This window comes from Pipistrellus hanaki (genome assembly GCF_964339955.1).
Source record: "Pipistrellus hanaki genome assembly, chromosome: 11".
Classification (NCBI taxonomy): Eukaryota; Metazoa; Chordata; class Mammalia; order Chiroptera; family Vespertilionidae; genus Pipistrellus; species Pipistrellus hanaki.
Window position 1 is genome coordinate 25401351 of NC_140513.1, and position 25565 is coordinate 25426915.

Below are 25565 nucleotides of genomic sequence, written 5' to 3' on the forward strand. Positions count from 1 at the left end.
TCACGTCCCACGGGCCAAAGCCACCACATGGCCGAGCCCAAAGGGAAGGGGCGGAGAAGCAAGCTGCCTCCGGGAGGAGGAACTGCAAAGGGCTTCTTTTTTAGGTTTTTATAAAACTAAGTTAATTTGGTTTTACTTATTTTTAAAAATTATTATTTTTAATTTATCTGGTTTTTGAAAGTTTAATATTATACTTTCCCTACATGTTTTTAAGTCAAAATACCACTTATTTTTCAAGATGGTGGTTATGAGGGTGGGGTTAAGGGTTCCAGCCAATAAGCCAATCTCCCACAAGGCTCAGGGCTGGCACTGTGCCACGTGTTTACATGCTTCTCGCTGACCCCCAGAATGCCCCACGGAAGAGGCATGTTTTATTCTTGCTGCCAACATGGCACAGCACGGGGTGCAGCGTGCAGATTGGCCAGCCAGACTGACTGGGTTTGAAACCTGCCTTTCTTCCTTACCATCTGTGTGACTGTGAGCGGGTTACTTAAACTTCCTGTGCCTTAGTTTCCCCACAGCAAGAATAGGGATAACAGTAGCTCTCTCATAGGGCTATGGAAGGAGTCAATGGATAATAGTTTTCTCTCCGTGGTAGCTGTTGTTTGCTCGATTGATGTTGGCTATGATTAGCCTCATTTTACAGGCGAGGAAAGCGAGGCTCAGAATGAGTGAGGGACTCTCTCAGGACCACGCAGCCATACGTGGTAGAGCCAGGAGCGGAGCCTGGCAGAGGGGACGCTCTTCATCGCTGTGCCCGGCTGCCTTCCTGTCGGTTCTGAGCTGCGGTCAGCGCCCTGTGACTTCCCCTCCCGGGCTCATGAAGTTGACTGGGAATTTTACAAGCGGAGAGGATTAAGTGGAATAATGTCTATGGACAGAGGTGGGAGGGCCTCGGGCACCTGGAGACCTCACAGATGCCAGTTGCTCCCTTCTTTGCCCACTACAGCACACCACACGTGATAACACAGGCTCTGCTTTTGTGGCCAGTCTAAGGAAGGCACGTGCAGCCTCAGGTGGCAGCCTCTGGGTCTGGGGACATACGCTGAGTGGAAGTGGAGCCGTGGACAGGACAGAGGAGTCCCCAGTGACAGGGGACTTGGAAGCAGAGTTATTTGTCAGATTCATGCGGCCGATTGTCAGGTCCTCGCTGTGCGCAGGGAGGAGGGACGGGGGATGGAATGTGCTCCCAGCGTGACAGCCAAGTCCCGAACCGCTGCTGGAGCCGACACTAGGCCCCGCCGAGGCCAGAAGCTGGAGCACAGCCTGCCCCTGTCCCAGGAGACGTAGGAGCACTGCAGGCAGCAGCTCACAGAACAGGGCTGATTGTGGAGGCTCCAGAGCTGCGGGCGGGCACAGTCGAACTTTAAGGTAGAAAAATCTACTCACAGTCCAATTACCCTTCCTGTGTATGCACACACAGACCAGCGTGGGCTCCTGGCTATCACTGAGCTAAGAGCTCTTTTTGAAAATTGGGGAAGGCTGATGGCCAGCGTAAAAGGCTGGCCCAGAGTCCCACAGCAGTTCAGTAGCAGAACTGGGGCTCGGATCAGTGAAAAGGCCTTGGATGGCGAAGTTATGAGCATTTGCTGTGTGCCCAGGGTTGTGCAGCCCCACCCCCTCGGAGGCCAAATACTGATGAGTTCATTCCCAGTGGACACCCACCTTCTGTTCTGGCTTCTGACAGCCCATCTTTGACCACACCCTCTTTCCTGCTTTAATCTGCTCACCCTTTCCAGCTAACCTCTAGTTCTCAGCCTTCTTTATTGACATTTCTCCCAGCCCTACACCCCACCCCACCCCCACCCAAGAAGCTCAGGCAGGAGCTCCCCAACCTAGGTCAAATCTCCGCCCTCTTTCCTACCTTAGTGACTCCACGCCTTCCTTCCGAAGTTCCCTTTTATATAAAGTGGACATGATCATTGCTCAGCCCCCATAGAGTGGTTAGGGTGATAACGTGAGTTAGTGTGTAGAAAGGAGTAAGCACTAGTGCCTGGCACCAGTCAGTGCTGTCTTATCGTTACTGACACCATCACCTCCATCTGTTAGTGATGGTACCCCCTTTGCCCTGGGAGGATTGGGGTGGAGAGCAGGGGGGCCTTCAGCAGAGGCAAATACTTAAAGGGCCTTGGAAAACTTCAGAGGAGCTGGCTCTTGAGGGTGGCGTTTGAAGCCTGGATGAAGGCTTAGTTGGTGGGAATGAAAGAAGAGCAGGTAAAAAGAAAGAGCATGAGCAGCAGGTGGGGACAGGAAAGAGGTATGGGGCAGTTTGGGGAATGGCTGGGGAAGTCAGAGTGGGTGAGGCTGGAAAGGTCATAGGTGGGGACACAGGAGGAGGAAGCCAATCTGGAAAATCTGTACCTAATTGAATAGGCAGCAGGGAGCTAGTGAATCTAGAACGGTGCTGATTCTAGGCACCCGTGACCTGGCTGTCTCAGCTAACTTTTTAAAAATATATATATTTGTATTGATTTTAGAGAGGAAGGGAGAAGGAGATAGAGATAGAAACATCAATGATGAGAGAGAATCATTGATTGGCTGCCTCCTGCAAGCCCCCAACTGGGGATTGAGCCCACAAACCCAGGCATGTGCCTTTGGCTGGAATCATACCTGGGACCCTTCAGTCCGCAGGCTGACACTCTATCCATTGCGCCAAACCAACCAGGGCTCAGCAAATGTTTTTATTGGTTCTCATAGATGAGCTGATTTGCTTGTGGTTTTCCAGATGGAAGGTATGGCCAACTAATGATAATTTTGATGTTCCCCACCCCACAATGTTTATGTCTCTATCTTGCCTTCTTGTACTGGCTAAAACTTTCAGAACATTTTTCAGTAATGACAGGTTTCCTTGACATGTTCTTGACTTTAGTAAGAAGGCTTCAAGTATTTCACCAATTAGGTATAATGTTGACTCTAAGATCAATATCAGATCAAGGCAGTATACTCCAATTCTTATTTACTAAGAGGTATTGTGAGGAATTAGTATTGAGTTTCAGCCAATGCCTTTTTCATAGCTTTGATATAATCATATGTTTCTCCTCTTTCGATACATTAATATGCTTTCCCAACCAATGCTTTAATATTGATCATCCTTGCATACCCCAAATAAGCCTTATTTTGGTCATGGTATACTATTCTTTTTCTAATATTACTTGACCGATGAGACTGATGTTTTTTGCATGAATATTAATAAATTAACAGTTTAGTAACAGAAATATGTGTCCCTTGAAGATATGCAATACTTTAAACAATAAAATAAAACTTAAAAAGATCTTGCTAAAAAAAAAAACACAAAAAAACAACAACTTGTTCAAGAAGCTAAATGAATGAGGCATCTTATTTTTAAATATAATTTTTTAAAACTTTCAATGTTTCTTCTAAGGTTATTAGGCTATTCATGTTTTCTACCTCTTCTTGAGTTAATTTTGATCATTCATGTCTTTCTAGAAAATTCTACTTCAGTTGAGACTTCCACATTTATTAGTGCGGAGCAGCCATGCATTTTTAAGTGGTTTTTAAGCATCATCTCTTCCATATCTCTGGTTGTATCTCTTCCTGATTCCTCAGTTAGACCATCTATCTTATTGGTCTTTTCAAATAACAATTCTTGGTTGTATGTATTGTTATGTCTGCTTTTCTGTTTCCTAATTTGTTACTTCCTGCTTTTTCCTGATCCATTCCTTCTTCCTCCTTTCCTTAGGGTCATTTTATTGCTTTTTTTAGCCGGCTTCTTGAGTTGAGTGAGGCTTTGATGAGGCACTGATTTTTCAATCCTTGCTTTTGGAGTCAAGGTTTTAAAGTATGTGCAACAGTGGCAGAAATTATTGGGGTTCAGTCCCCATTGAAGAAAGAACCCCATCCCAGAAGCTGGAGAGCTGGATCCCAGTACCAGCCCAGCCTCAAGTCACTGAGTGTCTTTAGGCACGACCTTCCTCTGCCAGGACCCTCTCATCCCTCTCAGGCAGCCAGGCCAGCTCCCCTGCACCAGGCCGCCTCCTCTCAGGACAATACCCCCCGTACTCCAGGAGGCAGAGGTGGCTTCCTCTGGCGTGCTCCTGGCTCTCCTCCCAGCACACACAGCCACAAAAGCTGCACAGTTGAATTTCCTTCTCATGATGGAGCCGATGAGCAGGGGGGACAGTGTGGCTGGAAGGCCAGGCTCAGCCTGGGTGTCCCAGCTGAGACACATGGGGCCTCTGGACCCGGGGTCAGAGGCACGGTCAGGTGTATGTGCAAGGCAGCGGAGGGGAGTGGCTAACCATGTGGCCTTTGGCCTATCCATGTCCAGCATCCTGTAAAATGGGGCAGCATCAGTACCTTCCCTCATAGAGCTGCTGAGGGTTAATTGAGTGAATAATTTAAAATACTAAGAACAGACCTGATGTCTTGTTACTTCTTTTATTTATTTATTTTATTTTTTTAAAGTATATACTTTATTGATTTTTTACAGAGAAAGCGAGAGAGAGTTAGAAACATGGATGACAGAGAAACATCCATCAGCTGCCTCCTGCATGCCTTCTACAGGGGATGTGCCCTCAACCAAGGTACACGCCCTTGACCAGAATCGAACCTGGGACCCTTCAGTCTGCAGGCTGATGCTCTATCCACTGAGCCAAACCGGCCAGGGCATCTTGTTACTTCTATGTTAGAGTTTTTTTGGTTTGTCGTTGTCATTAGCAGCATGGAGGCAGGCTGTGTGGGCGGCGAAGGAGGGTCACCCTGCTCTCCGGAACCTCACAGCCTGCAGAGGCGGACACGCTTTGCCGGTGCCAGCCGCCCGGCCCCAGCGCCCAGCACCGTGTCTGGTATCAGGAGGCACTCCCCGTGCCTTCACTGAATGAGTGGCCGGCTCAGGCCAAAGGCAGAAGGACTCCGTGAGGACCAGAGCTGGGGGGGTGGAGGCGGAGGGAGGCGTCTCAGCGGGTCTCTGAAGGCGGTGACGCTGGGCCAGAGCAGCCGGAGCAGAGGGCACAACAGGGCAAAGGGGTGGCGGTGCCGAAGCCCAGGTTCTACCGGGGGCAGAGAGCAAGGGGAGCCGCGGAGCTCCAGCTTCCCGGGGACACGCAGAGCCACCTGTTCCTGCTGCATGGAGCCAGGGTGGCTGGAGGTGCGTGTGTGTGTGTGTGTGTGTGTGTGTGTGTGTGTGTGTGTATGTGTCCATGCGGGTGACGTGAGGAGCTGGGGGCATGTCGGTGTCCGCGCCCAGACGTGACAAATGTGCAGATGTCCGGGGAGCCGTGGACACGAGCAGCCGGCTGCGGAGACGCTCACCCTGTGATTTGTTGCTTTGATTCCTCAGGCCGAGACTTGGCGAGCACGACCCTCCCCGGGTACCCTCCGCACGTCCCCCCCGCCGGACAGGGCAGCTACTCAGCGCCGACGCTGACAGGGATGGTGCCTGGTGAGTTTGCATCGTTGGCGTCTCCACAGCAGGCAGCAGACGGGGCTTCAGGGGTGGGGGGCATCTCCGGGAACAGCCCCGGTGACCTCTGTGCTTCTGAGAAGCGGACCTGAATAAATCAGGCGGAGGTCTGCACCCTCAGCTTCCTCAGCAGCCGGGCATGCGGAGGGGCTGGGCCCAGCCAGGGCAGCACTCGGGAGAATGTCAGAGAGAGGGGGGCTGTTGGCGGTCACTCAGACAGCCCTCACTGGCTGCTGGGAAGTCTGAACACAGAGGGGGGCAGGACCTGGTGGCAGGTCGCCCAGCCTGAGGAGCGAGGGCCCTCCCCCACCCTCTCCTCTCATCCCCCTTCCCCACCCGATCCATGTGACACGGACACAGGAGAACCCCGAGGAGCTGCCCTGGCCTCACGCTTTGGGATTGGGGATCGGGTGCTCGGGACAGACAGAAGGCTGCCCGGTGGGTTTGTCACGTGATTCTAAACCGAACATCCTGAGGCCCTTGAAACCTGCTCCCCTCGGGCCAGCAACGGGTCCGTTTCTTTCAAGACAGCGGGAGGGAGGCCACCCCTTGCCCTTCCGTGCACAGCACAGCACCCGGTGTGTCCCGGTGCTAAGGGCATGAGCGCAGCAGGGGTACCCCAAGTATCCATTTCTTAAAAGATGTGTAAAGAAATGATCGGGGAAAGACGTTTTGAAGAGTTGGTACACTCCCTCTCAGGGTTCATGTGGTCCCTTGTTTTGAGTCATTTTCGACTCCGTACTGGGGCTCCAGGGGGCGCTCCTCTCCCCGCACACACTGCTGGCTCTCTCGGGGCGTGGGAAAAGCCAGCCGGTGTTTCTCCATTTCCCACGCCATGGGCTTCTCTTCGGAGCCTCACACCGGCTCTGAGCAGCAGGCGGGCGGATCGTTCACCTGCTTTCTTGCTGAGCAAACAGCCCAGAAGTGGGTCGGGACAGGCCCAAGTCAACCAGCAAGTAGGAGTCCTGAGCAGTGTGAACCCCCTTAGACCCAGGCAAGAGGAACCTACTCTGGCCCTGTGGGCCCCTCCCCCTGATGGACCGTGGGGCGTCTGCAGGGCCGAGGGGGTCTGTCCACCTGGTACCCGAATCCCTCCTTCTAGCCCACCCTCGGGGCCCTGACCAGATAGCATCAAGACCCTTCCAGCACCTCCCTGACTTACATCACAGGCGTGTGCACCCCAGGACTGAGGACAGGGGTGTGGACCGAGCCTGGGTGGGAGTGGGTTTGGGGAAGGGAAGGGAAGGGAAGGGAAGGGAAGCAGGGCCGGTCCCAGCTCAGGGGGCTCTCCCACGCAGCCAGGCCCTGGCTCAGGGGCCCGGGCGGGGGGGGTCCCGGGATTCTAAACGCGCTCCTGCTTTCCAGGTTATTACAGAGATGTGTTTAACAAGGTAGGAGGACGGAGCATGTTTCATTTAATGGTTTGTTAGCTTGATTTATGGCTTTTAGATAGGAGACATATGGGAAGTGGCCTCCGCGTGTGCTCCCGCCCTGGGCCGTGCCAATGCCGGGGAGGCCTGCCAAGGTCACACCTGCAAAGCCTTTGCCTTTTCTGCTGCAAGAACGGACCCGTGCAGAGCTCAGGGAGTGCACAGGCGTGAGGCAGACTGGTGGTGGGACACACCCCACCCCGACTCTTCCCAGCCGTGGGCCAGTGGGGGCTGCCTGGGGAGACGGCTCTTAGCCATCCCCGCGGCCCCTCGAATTGATGCAGCATTTGAATGAAGGCCAAGTGCTTTCCTGGGGTGTTGCCACCCCGCGAGGTGGGCCGGCCTGGGGTGTAGCCCCCCGCTTTCCAGCAGGAGAAGCTGAGGCCCAGAGCAGTTAGGGGGTTTTTTCCAAGGCTGCACAGCTAGTGCCTGGGTCTTCACCAGTCAGCGCTGCTGTGCGTGCTCTGGCTCATCAAGGCAAGCTTCTCAGTGACGCCAGAGGGTAGGCGGCAGCATATTGGCAGCGGAGGCCACCAGCTGCCCTGCAGCCTCCCCTCTGCCAGCCCCAAAGAGGCCTCGCTCAGGGAGCAGCCGGACTTCACCGAGCTGATCCAAACAGAGCCTGTCCCCCGGCCCCCATCATCACTCCCGCCCTAATGACCAGGCGCAAAGTACACATGGCCCTGGGCCCGGCCGAGCCCCGGCGGGAGCTGAGGGCAGCTCCTCGCCCATGTAGGGTGGCAGCAGCCAGGCAGGGGCTGCCCAGGGTTGGCCCGGGGCGTGGTCCCTGAGATGGTTTCCAAAGTGGAGGCAGGGTGAGGACACAGCGTCCTCTTGTGCATGTCTCTCCCCTCCCTGTCTCTGTTCTCCTTTTCTCGTCTTCTCTTCTCACAAACCCAGCGCTGTCAGGGCCGGCAGTCCATACGTGGTGGGCACGGCGCTTGGTTCCTGTCCCTCGGTGTCCGAATCCCTGTCACGGCTTTGGGACTGTCTCTAACATGATTTCCAAACGTGCCTCTTGGATGGCATCAGGGACAACGCGGGCTCGTACGCACGGTCGTTGTGGGAACTGCCCCAGGGTTGGCTCGCAGCAAAGATGGCCGCCTTCCAGCAGCGCGGGTGCCTGGCCTGCCATTCGGGCATCTCTGTGGTCTGGCCTCAGCTTGCCTTTCCGGCCCCCTTTCCCACCTGTCCCCAGCCCCGACCGCTCCTGGTTCCCAGCACAGCTGGCTCTTCCCGGTCCGCGTCCCTCTCGCTTCCGTGCCCTCCGCTTAGACCACTTCCTGCTGCAGCCTGTGAGGACCCAGTGTCCCTCCTCAGGGCTGACCGTGCCTCTGACCGCCCCCAGGAAGCCTTCCGGCATGGCCTCCTCTGGGGACAGAGCCTTCCACTGGCTCTGTGGTGCCACATGGCCCAGTGTGCTTGCGGTCCAGCTAGCTATGCTGCTGGGAGGTGACCTCTCTGAGGACCAGGCCCTCTGCCTTCCTTGTCTTCTGCACCCTTCGTGGACCTTTAGCACAGAGTAGGTCCTTTTGTGGGTGTTTGCTAAGGGAGGGAGGCCCCCCAGGGCTGTAACTGACAAGATGCTATTTGACGGGAGTATGGTGGGTCCCTCCAGTCCTGGCACTCTACTTGCCATGGATTGGAGCACATCATTTCTAGGTGCCTTTCAATTACATTGCTTAATAAACTGACAACTTTTATTTTCTTGACAGTAGGAGGTGAGGGTGAGGGTGGAGCAGGAGCTTGGGCCAGTGAGGAGGTCTGGAACAGCAGCACGAGGAGAGCAGAGACAGGCCCGCAGCACCCTGGCGGGAGGAAGGAGAGACAGGTGTGAGTCCCTCTGCTTCCAGGGCGCGTCCCCGCCCCGCTGTCCCCATGTGATTGGCCCAGCCTGCCGTGCCCCCCTCCTCCCTGTGGGCTTCTCCTCCTTCAGAGGGGTCTTCCCTTTGACCCAACATGTATCCCTTTCCTGTCGCTGCTGAAGTGAGTTGCCACAAACAAGCGACTTAAAATGAGATAAATCGACTGCCTTTCAGTCCTGGAGGTCAGGGTCTCACAGGGCGAAGGCCCTGGTGCAGGCCGGGCTGTGCTCCTCCTCCAGCGGGTAGACACTGCCCAGGTGGCTTGCTTCGTGCCCCGTCTTCATTGTCATTGGGCTGAGTCTTTATCCTCAGCCCTGTGTTGCCGCTGGTTCTCTCTCCTGCCTCCCTCTTCCACTCCTAAGGATCCTTGGGGTTTTATTGGACCCACCTGGGTAACCCAGGATAATCTCCTTATCTCCAGGTCCGCTCATTAGTAACCTTAATTCCCCTTTGCCCTCCCACGCTCACGGGTCCCAGGGTGAGGACGCAGACAGCTGTGTGGGGGGCTGTTATTCGGCCGGGACCCCCCCCCCCCCCGCCTCTCCTCCCGTGTCCCGTTCTTCCCACTCGTGATCCTAAGCACAAGGGAAGGAATCCCAATGGGTGCGTGACTCCGTCCGTGTGTGCCTTCCCCTCGGGTCTGTGCAGGCCACGGGGCTGCACAGTCACAGGCTGTGTCTGCCTGTTCACCTCCATGCCCCCGCTCCTGGCAGAGTGCCCGGCCCAGTAGAAATAAGAAGGAGGGCTTTGGGCGGGGCTGCAGCCAGAGCTCAGCCCAATGCTGGTGCAGCAGCGAGGGTGCTGGGCCGCGGCCTGGTGAAACGGAGGCTAGGGGACCGGGAGCATGGGCTCTGCCTGGTTCTGAGTCACCGCCTGCTCCTCCCTGGCTGTGTGACGTGGGCACGTTATATCACTTCTCTGCGCCCTAGTAGTTTCCTCCTCATTGATGAAATGGGGCGATGGTAATCAGCGTGAGCATGCAGCCGAAACCGGTTTGGCTCCGTGGATAAAGCGTCGGCCTGAGGACTGAAAGGTCCCAGGTTCGATTCCCATCAAGGTCATGTACCTTGGCTGCGGGCACACCTCCAGTAGGGGGTGTGCAAGAGGCAGCTGATCAATGATTCTCTCTCATCGATGTTTCTCTCTGTCCCTCTCTCATCCTCTCTGTAAAAAATCAATTAAAAAAAAAAAAAAAAGAGTGAGCATGCAGTGATGTAAAAATCTGTAAGAAGCCTTAGAACGTTGCCTGGCACACATTAAGTGCCATGTAGGTGTTCCTTATAATGCTGCTGCTGACTGTGTATATCGGAGATTGAGCTGGGTGTAGTGGTGAGAAGACAAACTGAGCTGGCATGCCTAAAGCTGGCCGGGCCGAGTTGGCATTGAATCGAGGGCTGCCCCGTGGAGCTCATACCCCATGGATCAGTGGGAGTGGCAGTTAGAGAACCCAGGCACAAACAAGAGTGTTTCCAGGCAGGAACGGGGCAGACGTTGAATGCCTCACCCCTGGAAACCTCTGGGGCCTGAGGTGGTACAAACTGCAGGCCTGAGAAAGCCGAGAGGCACCTGGGGTGGTCTGATTGAGAAAGGTCTCTTGGAGAAGGGGAGGGGGGGCCTTACGCTGGGCTGTGACAGGTGTCCTAGGCCATCTGAAGGGAGGCAATGGCTGGAGTGGGCTCGCACAGGTGGGGGCAGGGTCGCCAGCCCAGGCCTGGTGAATGGGGTTGGCCGGAAGGGGGCCTGATTGAGGAGGAGGCTGGTGGCCAGCACGATTAGGTTTGGGACTTGTCACCTTGTGGAGGCCAAGCAGACATCCGGGTGAGGTCCCTCTGCAGACAATGGCAAAGCAGGTAGGGGGTGCAGGGAAGGGTCTGGCCCAGAGAGAGGGAGAGCTGTGGAGTTGCCCCAGGAGAAGTGGGGGGTTCCGTGGAAGGCCTGTGGCTTCACCACCGCTTAGCTGCGTGACTTTGCACAAGCTCCAAGACCTCTCTGAGCCTGCCTTGCCTGCGGTAACTGAGGCCCTGCCCTGTGAGGCAGGGCAGGCCCTGAGGTCTGGAGAGGAGGAGATGTGGATTTCTTTTGCCCACCTTAAGCCCCTCCCCACTTTGAGCAGCAGGCTTGGGGGCTGGGGCCTCAGCACCAGGCTGGGAAGTGAAAGCCTGGATTGTGGCCGAGCTCAGCCAGAACCCCAATGTATGATCTGGCTTGTCGTTTGCACTCTGAGCCTCCTTGGGCGGGTGGACCAGGGATGGTACAGAGGTCGCCTACCTGTTGATCGTTTCTGACTCTTTGCTGCCCTCTAGTGGCCTCCAGTCACTCTGCCACATCAGGAACATGGAAATGACCCCAGGAATGCCAGGCCAGGCTAGGATGAAAGGGCAGGTGGCTGTTCATTTGTTCATTCATTCATCCTTCAAATATTTCCTAAGAGACACCGGGTGCTAGTTCTGAGCTAGGAGTGGTGTTACAGACACAGCTCCTGCCCTCAGGGAGCTCACAGTCTAATTGGGGAAACATATAAAAAAAAATCAACCTTACATGGGCATCAGGGTGTGACCAAAGCCTTGGGGTGGTGACAGGGACCAGTGGGAAGGGCAGGCTGGGCCTCCTCCAGCACTGAAGCCTCACCCCTGGAAACCTCTGGGGCCTGAGGTGGTACAAACTGCAGCCTTGACAGGTCGCAGGCTCTGCTGCGGTTCTGGATGGGGTCAGAGGTGAAGCTGCTGTGCCTCCCAGGATGGAGCATGAGGGCCTGGACGGTCTATGTGACTCTGGGACTGGAGGGACTCGGATGAGACGTTTGCTGCGTTGGGAAGAAAACAGTTGCAAAAGCAACGACTTGGAGATGGAAAGCATGCCGGAAGCGTGAAGGTTCCACTGGAGTGTTGCCGGGGGACATGGCCTTGGAACCTCCTGCTCTCTCTTAAAACAGGAGGCAGGAGCTTGGGAGATGGGATTAGATGCCCCGCAGGGGGCCTTCTGGTCCTGGCATCCGAGGGCCTCTCAGTCTGTGACATCTCTGCCTGCGGGTGTCACCTCCTGGCAGAGTGGAGGGCTCCCTGTCACCTCTATTCAGCAAGTGGTTTCCGGTTCCCTTCACTTCCGGGCTGTGACATGGGCAGTGAAGCGGGGGCAGGCTGGCCCGGGGCAGGGAGAAGGGTGCAGGTGCGGAGTGTGGGTGTCCTGAGGAGAACGGGTGACCTTGCTGGATATCGGGCCCTAAGTCCTGACAGCCAAGCCAGCTTCCAGGAGATAAGCCCTCAGGTCTGGCCACAGGCTGCAGCCCAGGTGTGCACTGCCTTCCAGAGCAGCTGCAGGGGCGCTGTCCTCAGCACCGGCCACACAGAACACAGCGGAGCAGCCTGACCCCAAAACCCCAGGGTTTAGGGGCTCCCTTCTGAGTACCACTTCTTGCCAGAGGGTCTTCCTAGCCTGCTGGGTGGCCTTTCTCCCTGGTTATGGGGTTGAGTCCTGGTTAGCGCCCTGGGAGGAGACAGCACCCTGCAGGGTCCAGGGCTCAGATCACCTGCCCAGCAGCAAGCAGCAGGTGCTCAGTGCATGTAGGTGGCTTTTATTTGAATGCGAGGGTGCCCCCACCCTCCCCGTCCAGTGCAGAGCCCAGGCCCAGAGTCCAGCTGTGCAATAAACAGGCTGCAGCCGGCTTCCACGCCCCCTCTCGCTCCTCCAATATTTGCTCGGGCTCCTCTGGAAGACGCCGAGACAATGGCCCTTGTTACCCTCCGTTTGAGTTATTTATTTTTTTCACTTTTCCCTCCTTCCCCTCCCGGGGGACTCGCCTCTCGCCCTCATCCCTCATGTTTTCCCTTTCACTCGACTGTCATTCTCATTGTCCTCCGGGGGCCGGGAACGCGGGGTGACAGGCACGGGGAGCCCAACCGGGCCGGGAGGCTGGAAATATAGTCATTAGCGGGCCCCGCGAAGCCCAGATGTCCTCCCTGAATGCGGGTAATTTGTTTTTAATGAAAAACCACGCGGTGACCCTGAACAAATGAATTTTCTTTATAAGGAGTCTATGTGCCGCGGCACAGATAAAGGACCCGGGTCGGGGGGACGCGGATCCGGGGTGGAAGAAAGAGAGGAGGGAAGAGGGAAGGCGTGGAGTCCAAAGAAGCAGGAGGGATACGAGAGGGAGGGAAGGACATGTGAAAATGACAGCCGTGCTATCCAGTCCTCTCATCCAAAGAGCGGGCTCGGGTCACGGGTGCTGTGGGCACGGCCCTGCCCGGGCAGGATGCTCGACGGCGATGGCCATGCTGAGGTCCTGCCTCTTCGGGGTAGGACCTCAGAGGGTCCCCGCTGCAGTGCTCGGAGGGCATGGCTATGTGTCCCACTTCCCGGAGGTGGGAGCGGAGGCTGAGGAGGAGCGATTTGGGGGAGGTCACACAGCCAGCGAGTGGTCGGGCGCAGATGGCACGTGGAGGGCTTTGCCAACTTGGAGCGTGGCTCTCAGGAACGCCGTTCTAACGTCTAGAGATCGCTTCCTCGGTGTGGCACAGGAGAAGCGGCCGCCCGGGCAGCGCGGAGGCCAGGGAGGCCCCGGGTCTGCACAGGGGAGTCTCAGATCGCAGCCGATCCCCTCGGTCCCTGCAACTTCCTTTCCCTCAGGGCTTTGTGAACAGGCAGGCTTTCTGGGAACACTTTGGGTGGGGAACTCCTGGGAAGAGAACTCCCCAACAAGGAGCCAGAGACAAAAAAAAATAATAATAATAAAATAAAAAGGCTGCAAGGGCATTGGAAGCTGGAGACCAGACAGGGGCCACCCACAGCACAGGACGTTTTGACGTTTTCTGGGGGGATGTAGAGCAGGTAATGGGACAGTAGCTGAGGCAGGGACCCAGCAGAGGTCCAGCGGAGGGCCTTGCCCTTGGCTTTGGGGGAATCTGCCTGAAGGAGAAGCACGGGAGACCTAGCTCGGGGTGCATCAGTGTGGTGTGCGGAGGGGTCTGTTCTAACTCGCACCTCACAGGAGACCCCACAGCCACTCCTCCTCCCGTCCTGGGTGGACCAGGCTGGACACTACCGCTGTTTAGCACTCAGCCTGGGAGCGTACGGATGAGGTCGAGGAAAAGGTCGCACGGCGTGTCAGAGGAAGAGCCAGGCTGGGCCTCTTGCTGTGGTAGCAGCCTGCCCTGTGGTCCCCTCTGGGCTAGTGGGAAATATCAACGCCCCCACCCCCGCCCCCACCCCAGCGCTCTCTCTCTCTCTCTCTCTTTCTCTCTCTCTCTCTCTCTCTCTCTCTCTCTCTCTCTCTCTCTCTCTCTCTCTCTCTCTCTCTCTCTCGTGCTTCTGGGACCTCGCCAGCTGCAAAGCATCTCCTGGGGTGCAGGAGGGTCTACCCCAGCGCCCCCCAGAGGTTCTGCCCGGGACCCGCAGGCCATGCCAAGGCCCAGGCCCTCCGCTCTCTGCTGCTCCCCAGGGTCAGGCAGCTGGGCAGGAAGGGATGAGAGTTTTCTCTCCCTGGGTTCAGTTCCCCTCTGGAAGGTGTGGCCCAGTTGGAACATCAGACCAATAGGAAAATCCGGCCATGGCCTGGCGGAGGTTCTGAAGCCTCGGCTGGCGCTCAGGTCTCTGCTCCCCACGCCTGTCTGGGAGCTCAGCTTCCTTCATCACCTGGAGCAGACCCTCCCTGGCGTAGACCCTCCCTGGCGTGGTGCTTCTCTGCAATTGGTGGTTCATTCCCCACCGACTTCCAAAATGCTTTGAGGCCGCTTCCTGGCTTTTTAATAACATCAGCCCCAACCTGAAACCCTGTCATCGAACAGGAGGCCCGCCGCTGGGTCACACTGAGAGGCCCGGGGGAGCTGCTGGCCCCAACCACGAGGGGCCTGGCTGCGAACAGGCTCCCAGCACCCACCCCAGGCTCGGAGAGGGCAGCTCACATTCCTGGAAATAGTTTCTGTCCGGGTGTGTTCCAGAGCACACTTCCAAAGTCATACTTTTAATCAAAAAGGCCACCAGAAAAGCTGGGAGACATTGTGATTTCTGACAGAGGACAGTGACAGACTCCATAGGGCTTTGCCTGGGGCCAAACGAACTCCTCCGGTTAGGTCTTGGATCAGTGTCACCACCAGAGGGCTGACCGAGTGGTGCCTCTTAATTGTCCTCATTTGTGGGATGGGTTCTGGCCTCCCTTCCTCCTCCCTCCCTCCCTTCCTCTCTCTTTCTTTTCTTTCTTCCCACTCTCCCTCTTTAGGACTCTGCCCCTCCCTCCCTTATTCACATCTCCCCTTCCTCCCTCTCTTCTTCCTTCACTCGTTCATTCAGTCAGTCATCAGACAGTCGCTGAGCTCCTCCTGAGAGCTGAGCACAGAAATAATTGAATTTCGCAAGACCCAGGAGTATCTATGGGGAGAATCGCCCAGGTTACCTGCTCAGAATGGAAAGAAACCAGCTTGGATGTGGTGGCTTGTGGGATTTCTAGGCCCAGGACTCCGGGGGGCGGCGGGAGGCGGGGGGAGCAGCAGAGGGTGAGGTTTGTGGGGTGCAGGAGACAGGAGTCCGATTGCTGACCGGAAGGGATGCTCTGGCCTGCATCCAGCTCGCCCTGGGTCTCCCCGGAGGCTCCCAGGGAAGCCTGGCCCCCGCGAATCGCCATCCCCGGAGTGGGCGCCGGGCCCCGTGCACAAACAGGGGGCTCGGCATTTAGGAGCGGGGAGGAGCGGGGAGCTGCCCGGAATGGCTGCCTGCTTTGGAAATTTCTATGCATTTGTAATAACAAAATTACCATAATTTGCTCGTTAACGCAGCTAGATCAGTCAGGCATTGTTCCGTCGCGGGTGGGGAGGCCACCGCGCCTCTCTCTGCACACCCCGCACACCCAGCCGGCATGCCAGCCCGTCGGAGCGCTGGAAATTAGCATGCAAATGGTCCTAATTCGGTGGGCGAGCTGTCAGGCAGCGCCTCCCTGGCCTTGTCTCCGTGAAGGCCCTGACAGCCCAGCGCCGGCACCGGCCCACCCTCCTCGCTCCAGCCAGGAGGGGCTCCGAGGGGCACCTCCAGACTGACAGCTTGGCGGCCTCCCTCCCTCGTCAGCGCCATCAGGCCCGCGGTGGCCTCCCCGGGGAGCCGGCAGGGCCTGCCACCACGCCGGCCAGGCTGAGGAGGCAGGCGGGCGCGCGGGCTGGTGCGGGAGGCTGGCCGGGGCCCAGGTCCACCAGCCCAGGCCGGACCGAGGCAATGGGGCAGAGAGGGTGGAGGGCTGGCCTCCACCTCAGGGCCTGGCTGGGGCACAGGGGTCCTGTGGGCGGTGGGTGCTGAGTGTCCCTGTGGGGACTCTGGGGTACCTTCTCCCACTTGCACGTCCATAAGGAGCAAGGTCAAAGCCTGCCTTGCTCCCCTGCTTTGTATTCCAGGGTTGACTCTAACATACCCCCTGCTCTCCTCCCCGAGGACCTGGACCATCGCTGCCAAGTCCTCCAGGAGCCCTCCCGCTGTGAGGGAGACCTGGGGAGGCGGGGCTGTGTGCTGCAGGCAGGGCCCCTGGGACCGGGACTCAGCCCCTCGGTTTGGGTCGGTCTTCCTCCAGGTTTGCTAGCCTCTGGGGAAGGCACCTCGCCCCCTGTGGACCTCAGGCTCTGAGTGTTTATGGCGGAGGCATCCTCGGGGCCTTCCTCCAGGGTGGCCAGAAGGGGAGGGAGGAGGAGGCCGGAACTGACGTCTGGTGTGAGGTGACCAGATAGCCCGCTTTTGTGGGACAGTCCCAATTTTTAACAGTTTGTCCCGCATCCCTCGGCGTTTTAAAAAAGTCCCGATTTTTGCTGAAACCGGTTTGGCTCAGCGGTAGAGCGTCAGTCTGCGGATTGAAAGGTCCCAGGTTCGATTCTGGTCAAGGGCATGTACGTTGGTTGCAGGCACATCCTCGGTAGGGGGTGTGCAAGAGGCAGCTGGTCGATGTTTCTCTCTCATTGACGTTTCTAGCTCTCTATCTCTCTCCCTTCCTCTCTGTACAAAATCAATAAAATATATATTTTTTAAAAAGTCCCGATTTTTGGAAAGATTTTTGGTCTTTCCAAAAATCGGGACTTTTTTAAAATGCCACAGTATGCGGGACAAATTATTAAAAATCGGGACTGTCCCGCCAAAAGCCGGACGTCTGGTCACCTTAGTGGGAACTTCCGTAAGGCAGGCCCTGTGCCAACGCCTTTCGTTTCCCAAGCTGCTTGCTCTTCGCAGGAACCCCACCGAGTGAGAGAGGGTGTTACCCCGTTTCACAGAGCCGGAGGCTCACACAGGGTAACAGAGTCAGACTTGCTCGCCCCAGAGCCCTTCCAACACCAAAGATGCAGGCGCCCGAGAGCCAGCCAGTCCCCGCTTCCTCCCTGCCCGGGACGGGCACAGCGATGCCGCCTGACAGGCAGGCTGTGCCTCTGTCCGTGCCCAGGAATGGGAGCCCCGGGGGCCAGGTGTGCCTGCCTGAGGGGATGCTCTGTAGCCATCCTTACGTCCCCCGGACGTGTGCCAGCGAAGGGAAGAGGACATGGGAGAAAGGCAAAGCCACGGGGCTTCCCTGAGGTTTCCCGGGCTCTCCCTCGGGACCTGGCTCCTCCCCCCAGGGGGGGACGCAGCCACACCGGACTCAGGGCTGGGGAGTGGGGGCCAGGCTGGATCTCAGCCCGGCACGCCCACGGCTGGTGGTCCTTCTGCGGTGAACAGCCTGCCCGCCCTGTGCGGCTGCCCTGCCCCCTCTGCCTGTGTTAAGGGAGCCTTTCTGGGTCTCTTTGGCTTTCAGATAAGGGGAGAGATGAGAGACCCGCTGGCTCCTGGCTGCCTGGGGAGCAGAGGGGGCTCCTGAGTCTGAGCCTCCATGTACCACCTGCCCCAGCACAGAGCCGGGCACCGGGCAGATGCTCCGTGACGGCTGGAGAAGCCACACAGAATAACGTGTGGACCAGGAGGGAAAATAAACACCCCCCCCACACACACACACATAGATAGACACAGACACACACAACACACACAGAGACATACACAGACACACACACATACACACACATTCAGACAAACATACACACAGAGACATACACAGACAAACATACATAGACACTGACACACACACATTCACACACACAGACACACAGACACATATAGATAGACACAGACACACACAAGCACAGATACACACATAGACACAGACACACACACAGAGATATACACACACAAAGACACACACACACATACATTCACACACACAGACACACATAGATAGGCACAGATACACACAAGCACAGATACACACACATAGACACAGACACACACACACAGAGATATACACACACAAAGACACACACACACATTCACACACACAGACACACATAGATAGGCACAGATACACACAAGCACAGATACATACAAGCACAGATACACACACATAGACACAGACACACACACACAGAGATATACACACACAAAGACACACACACACTCACACACAGATGTGCAGGAATGAACTAAAAGCCACCCAGCTTGCCTGCTTCAGACCAAACGCCTTGAGCCAGGGGTGACTTTCATTTCCGTGTGGCTTTTCCTTCTCACCTGCTCTTTGGTTGGTTTGTTTGGGACCCTGGCACTTGCCTGGTGGAACTTTAGGTCTCCATGTACCACCCTCTCCACAGCTGCCGTCGGGCAGGGCCTGCCAACACCGCATCCAGGCAGACACTCTGAGGACAGCTCAGGGACACGTCCATTCCCACCCCAGGGGGCCGTGCAGGGGACTCCTGACATTCCCTGGACGAGGCCCGGCTGGCTGGGGCCTGCAAACTGCATTTCCGCTCCAGGAAGAATCGCCCTGGCTCCCCCTAGTGGAGAGATGGGTTGCCTCTCCCTCCGGCATTCCTGGTGTGTGGCAGAACCAGGCAGGACCACTTCCTGCTGCCACCCCCTCCTCAGTTTACACACAGTAGGTGCATCCATGCTGTCAGAATCCTCACCACATCCCGGAGGCACCTTGGTGATCACTTCTGTGACAGGCTCAGGGGAAGAAGGGCCTGTCCCGAGGTCATGCGGAGCCAGGACTAGACCCCAAGGCACTTTCCCCTCCACCCAACAGCCCCAGCTGGCCTCCCTCCGTGAGAGTCCTTGGCTTTGACCAGCGGACCACCTGCTTGCAAGGCCACACAGCTGACCCTTCCCAGCCTCGAGGCATTAGGCTCCATGGCCAGAGGTGCTCGCTCTGTGGGTAGGTCAGTCTTTCAATAAATGTTTGCAGCAGCTTCCTTACTGGTCTCCCGACTGCCACTCCTGTCCCTTTTAGCACATTCTCAGCCTAGCAGCCAGGGGAGCCTGTTAAAACCTGAGCCAGGTCATGTCCCTCTTTGCTCACTCAGAGGAGAGGCCAATACGTGATCTCCGCCTTTATTCTCCTCTCCTTGGCCTCATCTTCTACCTCTCCCTCCTCTCCATCCAACAGACCGCCTTATCCACCCCCTCGTTCCCCCAGCACACCACCCACTCCTGCCTCAGGGCCTTGGCACGTGCTGCCCCCTCTGTTTAGAGTGCCCTTCTGACAGATATTCACATACTCACTCTCACTTCCTCCATCTCTGTGTTCAAACGTCACCTTTTCAGTGAAGCCACCCCTAACCCCTCTACCTAACGTTTTCCTGCTCTATGTTTTCTCCTTACCACACACTGTCTGCTTTATTTTTATGTATGCGTCTCGTCTGTCATCTGTACCATTAACATACAAGCCCCACGAGGGCAGGAACCTTGTCTGGTTTGTGTCTGTAACAGTGCCTGGCCCTCAGTGAATATCCTGGGAGATGAACGGGTGGGTGAAATAGTGACTGCGGTGTGCCTGGCCTGGAGACGGACACACACCCCTGTGGACTCACCCCCACCTGGCCCTGCATTTGCTCCTGTAGGAGGCTTCTCCACTCTTCCTTTCTTGGCCCCCCAAAATATCACACCCTCTCTCCTCCCAGGTCCCCCCCTACAAAGCCACCTCTCAGCCAGATCACGGGGCCGGTCCCAGAAAACACAGGTGGGCGTTCGGTTTAGGAGAGGAGAGATCTCCATCAGCATAGCCATCATCAGGGGGAAACTGAGGCCTGGCCTGGGGAAGGGCCTTGTCCCCATAACTTTGTGGTGCAGGTGGGACTTCATCGGGGCCCCTGCCTCCGGGTTCGGCCTTGGCAGCTGTGAGGACCAGGCTTGGGAGATTGGGGGGTTCTGGCTCAGCTCCCTCCACAGAACAGGCGCCTTCTCAAGCTCGCGGAGTAATGCTGGCGGCTGCCCGGGGGAGCAGCTCAGAAGTTTGGGCAAATCCTGCCCCCTGCCCCCAGACAGAGGTGCTGATTTTACTCGTTTTTTTAATGAAATAATCTTCATTGCAAAACAAGCCCCAGCCCTGCCTGTGCGGCTCAGTGAGCTGGGCTTCAGTCGTGCACTAAATGGCTGCAGGTTCCATCCCTCGTCCGGGTGTGTATGGGAGGCAACTGACAGATGTTTCTCTCTCTCTCTCTCTCTCTCTCTCTCTCTCTCTCTCTCTCTCTCTCTCTCTCTCCCCCCTCTCTCTTTCTCTCTCTCTCTCTCTTTCTCTCTCCTTTTCCCTTTCTCTAAGATCAATATGCATGTCCTCAGGTGAGGATTTGGGAAAGCAATGAGCTCCAGTGCGTTTCCAGCAGTCTCACACAGATCTTGTGCTGTGTGCCAAGGACTGAGTTAAGCACCAGACAGCCCTCACACGTTTTGACTCCCAGAGGTGTGGCCTGGTCCTCTGGGGGGTTTTAAGAGGATCCTCATGGGCAGCAAGGGCTGAGAGCCGCCGGCCTGGGCCACTCCGGGAGGCCCCGCTGTGGGAGAGCAGCACCACGGAAAGAGGAAGGGGCTGTTGACCTGGTGACGGAGGGTGAGGAGCCGGGAGGCTGCATCTCCTCCAAGGCAGCCTCCGGAGAGGGCACCCCAAGGACTGACGGGGGTGCAGGTCCTGAAGGAGAGGGGGCCGCTGAGACCCTGAGGCCAGCAGCAGGGGGGGGTGAGCCCTCGGAGCCCTTCCAGGCCGGGGAGCGGGCAGCAGCGCTGGCGCTGCCAGATGGCCCAGCAGAGCAGCCTCTGTGGCCTCGTTCTTGACCCTCTGGCTTTGACGGAGAAACAAGGTCCCCAGCCCTCCTCTGCCCGGGCTGACTCTCCTACCTGGATCCGGCCTGGCCCCCCGCCGCCGGGGATCGGTAATGTATGTGTGTGCCGTCCCCTCCCGCAGACTGCGGGCTCTCGGCGGGCAGGAACCGTGTCTGATTCATCTCCGCTCCCCGGCCCGGTATGTGGCAGAGGGGGGAGGGGGGGGCCCACGGAGGGGTGTGTGGGATGGAGTGCGTTCCTCTGGCTGCACCGGGGCTCGGGGCTGAGCTCCCGGCGCACAGCAGAGCCCGTGCACCCAGGTGGTAATTGTGGAGGTAAATCTTGTCCGGTCCTCTCACACACGCTGGGTGAGGCGTTCCATAAACATGTCAGCAGCGGCATTAAAATTTGATGGCAGGCGGCACAGGCTAGCTCCGTGACTTCCCAGCAAGGTGCGACACCACCACCTCCCTTTCATTAGTCAGCGGAGGGACGCTCCGGACTCCTGGCCGAGCCGCCGGGCCCAGCCGGGGGGAGGTGATTTCTTCAGAGAAGGGACCCCTGGCTGCTCGGAGGGACAGGCCAAGGTCTAGGCCACAGAAAAGTAACCTGAGGCTGAGAGGAGGCCCCGAGGCTCAGGGAGCCGGCGGGAGGTTTGGAGGGCCTCGGCGCTGGAGGGGGCTGGGCCGTGTTTTGGGCGGGAGCTGGGAATGGGAGCTGGGGGCTTGTTTCAGCTTTATGGGCAGCCGGGTGGGAATCGTCCGTTTGCCCACAAAGGCCTCATGGAACATGGTAAAGGGGTGCTGGGCCGGTCTCACGTGAGCCAGCCAGGGGTCGCTCGGGCGGGAGGGAAGGGGAAAGGGAATTCCCAGCGGCAGAAAGATGGGAACCCGATCCCGTCTACTTCCCACCCCGCCCGGAGGGACAGGCTTGCGATCACCGTTACAGGGGCAGGCAGTTTAAGACATTCCCTGCAATCAAGAAGTTGGAGAACTTGTTGGAAAAAAAAAGGGGGGGGGGATAATTTTCATTAACAAACAAGCCCCAGCCCTGTCTGGGCTCAGTTGGTCGGGGTGTCAATCTGTGCACTGAAAGGATGCAGGTTCGATCCCCACTTGGGTCGGGGGGTGGGGGGGAGGGGGAAGGGGGCAACTGATTGATGTTTCTCTCTCTCTCCCCTCTCTCTTTCTCTCCCCCCCCCCCTTCTCTTCTCTCTAAAACAAATAAGCGTGTCTTCAGGCGAGGACTTTAAAGAAAGAAACAACAACAAGCCCCAGTGCATCCATTTTTTTTTTTTCAACAGTCACGCAGAGCACGTACTGCGTGCCAAGGTCTGAGTGAAGCATCCAACACTTTATGATTCACACTTTACGATTCACACTTTTACGATTCACTCACACTTTACGATTCACAAGAGACTCTGGAATGTCGTGGGATGGCTCAGCCCTGTGCGTGCTGGCCCGCCACCCTGCAAACAGTGACTCAGGCTCAGGAGTGAAGCGAGGTCTCACGGTCACTCAGCTAAATGGTCGAGGGGCTTTGACAGGGACTGGCCTACCCTCTCCTACCACCTCAGTGATCAGCACAGAGTGGCGGCCACGGCCGCCCTCAGTGCCTGTGCGGGATATCAGCCTTTTCACAAGTGCTTATAAAAACCATGTGCGGCTCGGAGGCTGTCCAGGGGGTTATCGGCCAGTGTCCCCAACTCCGCGTCGGGGAGTTGGACGAGGAGAGCCGGGCCTCGGTGGCTCATTCTGCTCTCGGGCACACTGTGTCCTACAGAACGGCCTCCTGTTCTTGAGGGGCCGGAGACTGGCCTCGCCCCCAGGCTCCTCTCCGTGGGGACGGGGACAGTGCCCTTTGACGCCTCAGAATGCAGCCGGGACCGGTGACAGGTGCGTGGGGACGGACTGCAGTCACCCGCTAAAGGATACAGCTTCAATGCCCTTTGAGGCCCAGGTCACAGCCCCTTCCTACAGGAAGCCTTCCTGGATACCCCCGCCAGGGCAAAGGACAACTTCGGGTCTGTTCACGCACCTGCCTTGCCCTTTGCTGCTACCAGATGCCTCGCTCCGGGTCTAAGAATCCCCGTAGATGCAGGGAGTTTCCTGAGGCTGGGGCGGGGGTGCTAGTACTGAGCTCTGCATAAGGGAGGTGATTTGTTAACATCCATCACAGAGGTGGGAGTTGGATGTTCCCTGGAATAAAGTTCAGTGTTACTTTAACGGAAATCTCGGGACCTGCCTCCCGGCAGCTTAGACCGCAGGCTGGCGGCGTCCGGCCACACTCTGGTCACTTGGAGAAAGTCTTTGGGTTTCTGGACGGAGCATCTTCCCGGGGCCAAGCGGGTACTGAGGAGAAGGCCCCCAGGGTTTCAGCCCGGCTGCAGCCCATGGGATGCCGCCTGGACCTACTCTCTTTGAGCTCGAGTTATCGGCGGTGTTTGCTTTAAAAAACAGAACAGCCTCCTTGCTCCTTTGGAGTGCGCTGACCTTGCTGCGGTCGTTACATTACAGGAGGCCAGAGAGCCGTGGGGGCCCTGGTCCCTGGGGCGAGCACCCATTCAGGGTCTCTCTCCACCCGGGGGGGCCGCACCCTGGGCTCTGCAGGGAGCGCAGTCCATTTCTCTTTCCCATGTGTTTTGCCGCCTTCCTCTGTCTCTCTGTCTCGTGCTTCTTTCAGAGATCCAGGACCAGGGTTCGGACTACTTTCTCACACCTGTTTCCGTCTGACAACGAGAGGGGCTGGCTCAGGGAGCACCTGTCAGCACAGGCAGCGCTCACTCAGTGGCATTTGTGCTGTGGCAGGACACTGGGTTGGGGGGTGGGGGTCAGGGTCTGCTGGCACTTGTCAAGCACACGTGATGGGTCCTGGTTCTTCCCACAGACTCACCAAAAGGGGAAGGGGAAAGGGAAGGGAGCCAGTCACAACCACCTGAGTCTGGGCAGGGGTGGAGGGGGACTTGGGCTCGGGGGCAGTGAGAGAGAGAGAGAGAGAGTGCTCTTTCTCAGCTGGAGCAATCAATCCAGAAGGGCTTCCTAGAGGAGGCGGTATCGGAGCTGGGTCCTGACCAGCCAGGGGATTAGACCCGAGGCAGGGGAGGAAGGCGGCATCTCAGAGGAAGGATCCAGCGTGTGCAGGTGGAGATGGGCCCACAGGGCATGAGAGGAATGGCCTGGAGAGGGGGCGATGGGGGCCCTGGGCAGCATGGCTGGGGAATCCCAGGGACCAGACCCTGCAAGGCCTTGAATGCCACCACGGGCTTCAGGCAGTATTAACAGGCCTGTCCTCAAGCAGGCGTGTCGCAGGGAGCTGTGCGGTGACGGTGAGGTGGTTTCCCTTGAGTTCCCTGACGGGCCTTGCGTTCGGGTCTTTGTGTGCAGCAGCAGGAAGGGGGCTGAAGGCACCACAGCCTCCTCTCGTCAGAGGACCACACGGAGGCCCAGAGCCGGCAGGCAGCCGCCCCAGGGCTGCTCCGTGCAGCGCTGGCCTCAGCCTGGCCTCCAGCCGCGGCTCGCTGCGCCGCCCTCCGACTGCCAGGCCTGAGTCTCTCCCGGGGAGACAGACACGAGGCCCTTCTGCATTCTCCCAGCCCTCTGGCCCTCTCGCTCGGTTTTTCTCTTGGCTGTTTTTCTGAAGGCCTCCGAGGCCGGCCCGCGCGGGTGGGAGAAGAGGTTTTTCCCGGGAGCCGATCGATGCTCCGTGTGCGGGCGGCCCGCGCTGACAGGCCTGACCTTTACCGGGTCCGCTCCGGCTCTCCTCTCGCCGCCGGGAGCCCGCAGGCCTCGCTCCGGAGAGAGGGGGTGGGGAGCCGGGGCCTCCAGGGGCCGGGCCAGGGCTGGGGGCGGTGCAGACAGAGCAGGGGGAGTCTGAGCGCTGAGAGCGCTCTGAGGTCAGTTATTGAAATCTCTCCCACACGCACCGCGTTCACAGGCGGGAACCCCGAGGCGCGGGGGGAAGGGACTTGACCAAGGTCACTCAGAGAGCTCTGGCAGAGCCTCAGAGTCCAGGGTGTGTGGTGTGTGTGTGTGTGTGTGTGTGGTGTGTACGCATATCCATATACAGGGCGGGGCAAAAGTAGGTTTACCGTTGTATGTGGAACAGTTGATTCTTGTATTATTATTTATTAATTCTTGTGCTATTTCCCATCTGAACAACTGTGAACCTACTTTTGCCCTGCCCTGTATACATGAGTATATAGATATATGCACGTGTGATGCAAATTATTATACTATACATTCACATATGCTATTATATATGATATATATACAATATTCATATTTGGAAAGCACGGGGCAGTTCTACAAAACCCCAGGGAGGAGCTGGAGAGAGCTCATGGTCCCTTTCTAATCTTTTCGTCCTCCTCCTCTTCCTCCTCCTCCTCCTCTGCAAACAGTTTCTCTCAAAGCCCAGGTCCACCCCTCGGAAAGGGGGCCTGGCTGGGAAGTCACTTTGAAAGACTTTCCGCCTGTTAATCACAGCCGGGCAGGGTCTCCGGCGGAGGTGGGAGCCCCGGTCTGCAGACGGGGCTGGCCCCCGGCGTGCTCTGCAAATCCCCGTCATCTGGCAGGTGTTGTGTCGGGTTAATTAAGAGCTACGCTGCGCCGTTTACCTGTCACTTCTGAGAGTTTCAGGAACCTTCGGCTTTCTCACCGTCTCTGAGCGGTTAGTGAAGGGGAGACGGGGAGAACCTCTGACTCCGCATCCTCCGGGACTGCCACGTCAGTGCATCCTTTGTGGCCCCCTATCCGCCTCCATTCTAACCAGTCCTTT

At 57.5% G+C, this 25565-nt stretch overlaps 1 protein-coding gene across 4 annotated transcripts in view; it reads left to right on the forward strand.

Moving 5' to 3' along the window:
• Window positions 1-25565, forward strand: part of PAX5 (paired box 5) — a 144622-nt gene that overhangs the window by 112390 nt on the left and 6667 nt on the right. For all 4 annotated transcript variants that reach the window (XM_084898762.1, XM_084898765.1, XM_084898763.1 and 1 more), the window contains one exon: window positions 5300-5401. In XM_084898762.1, the coding sequence (XP_084754888.1) occupies window positions 5300-5401 (102 nt within the window). The remainder of the gene's footprint in view (window positions 1-5299; window positions 5402-25565) is intronic.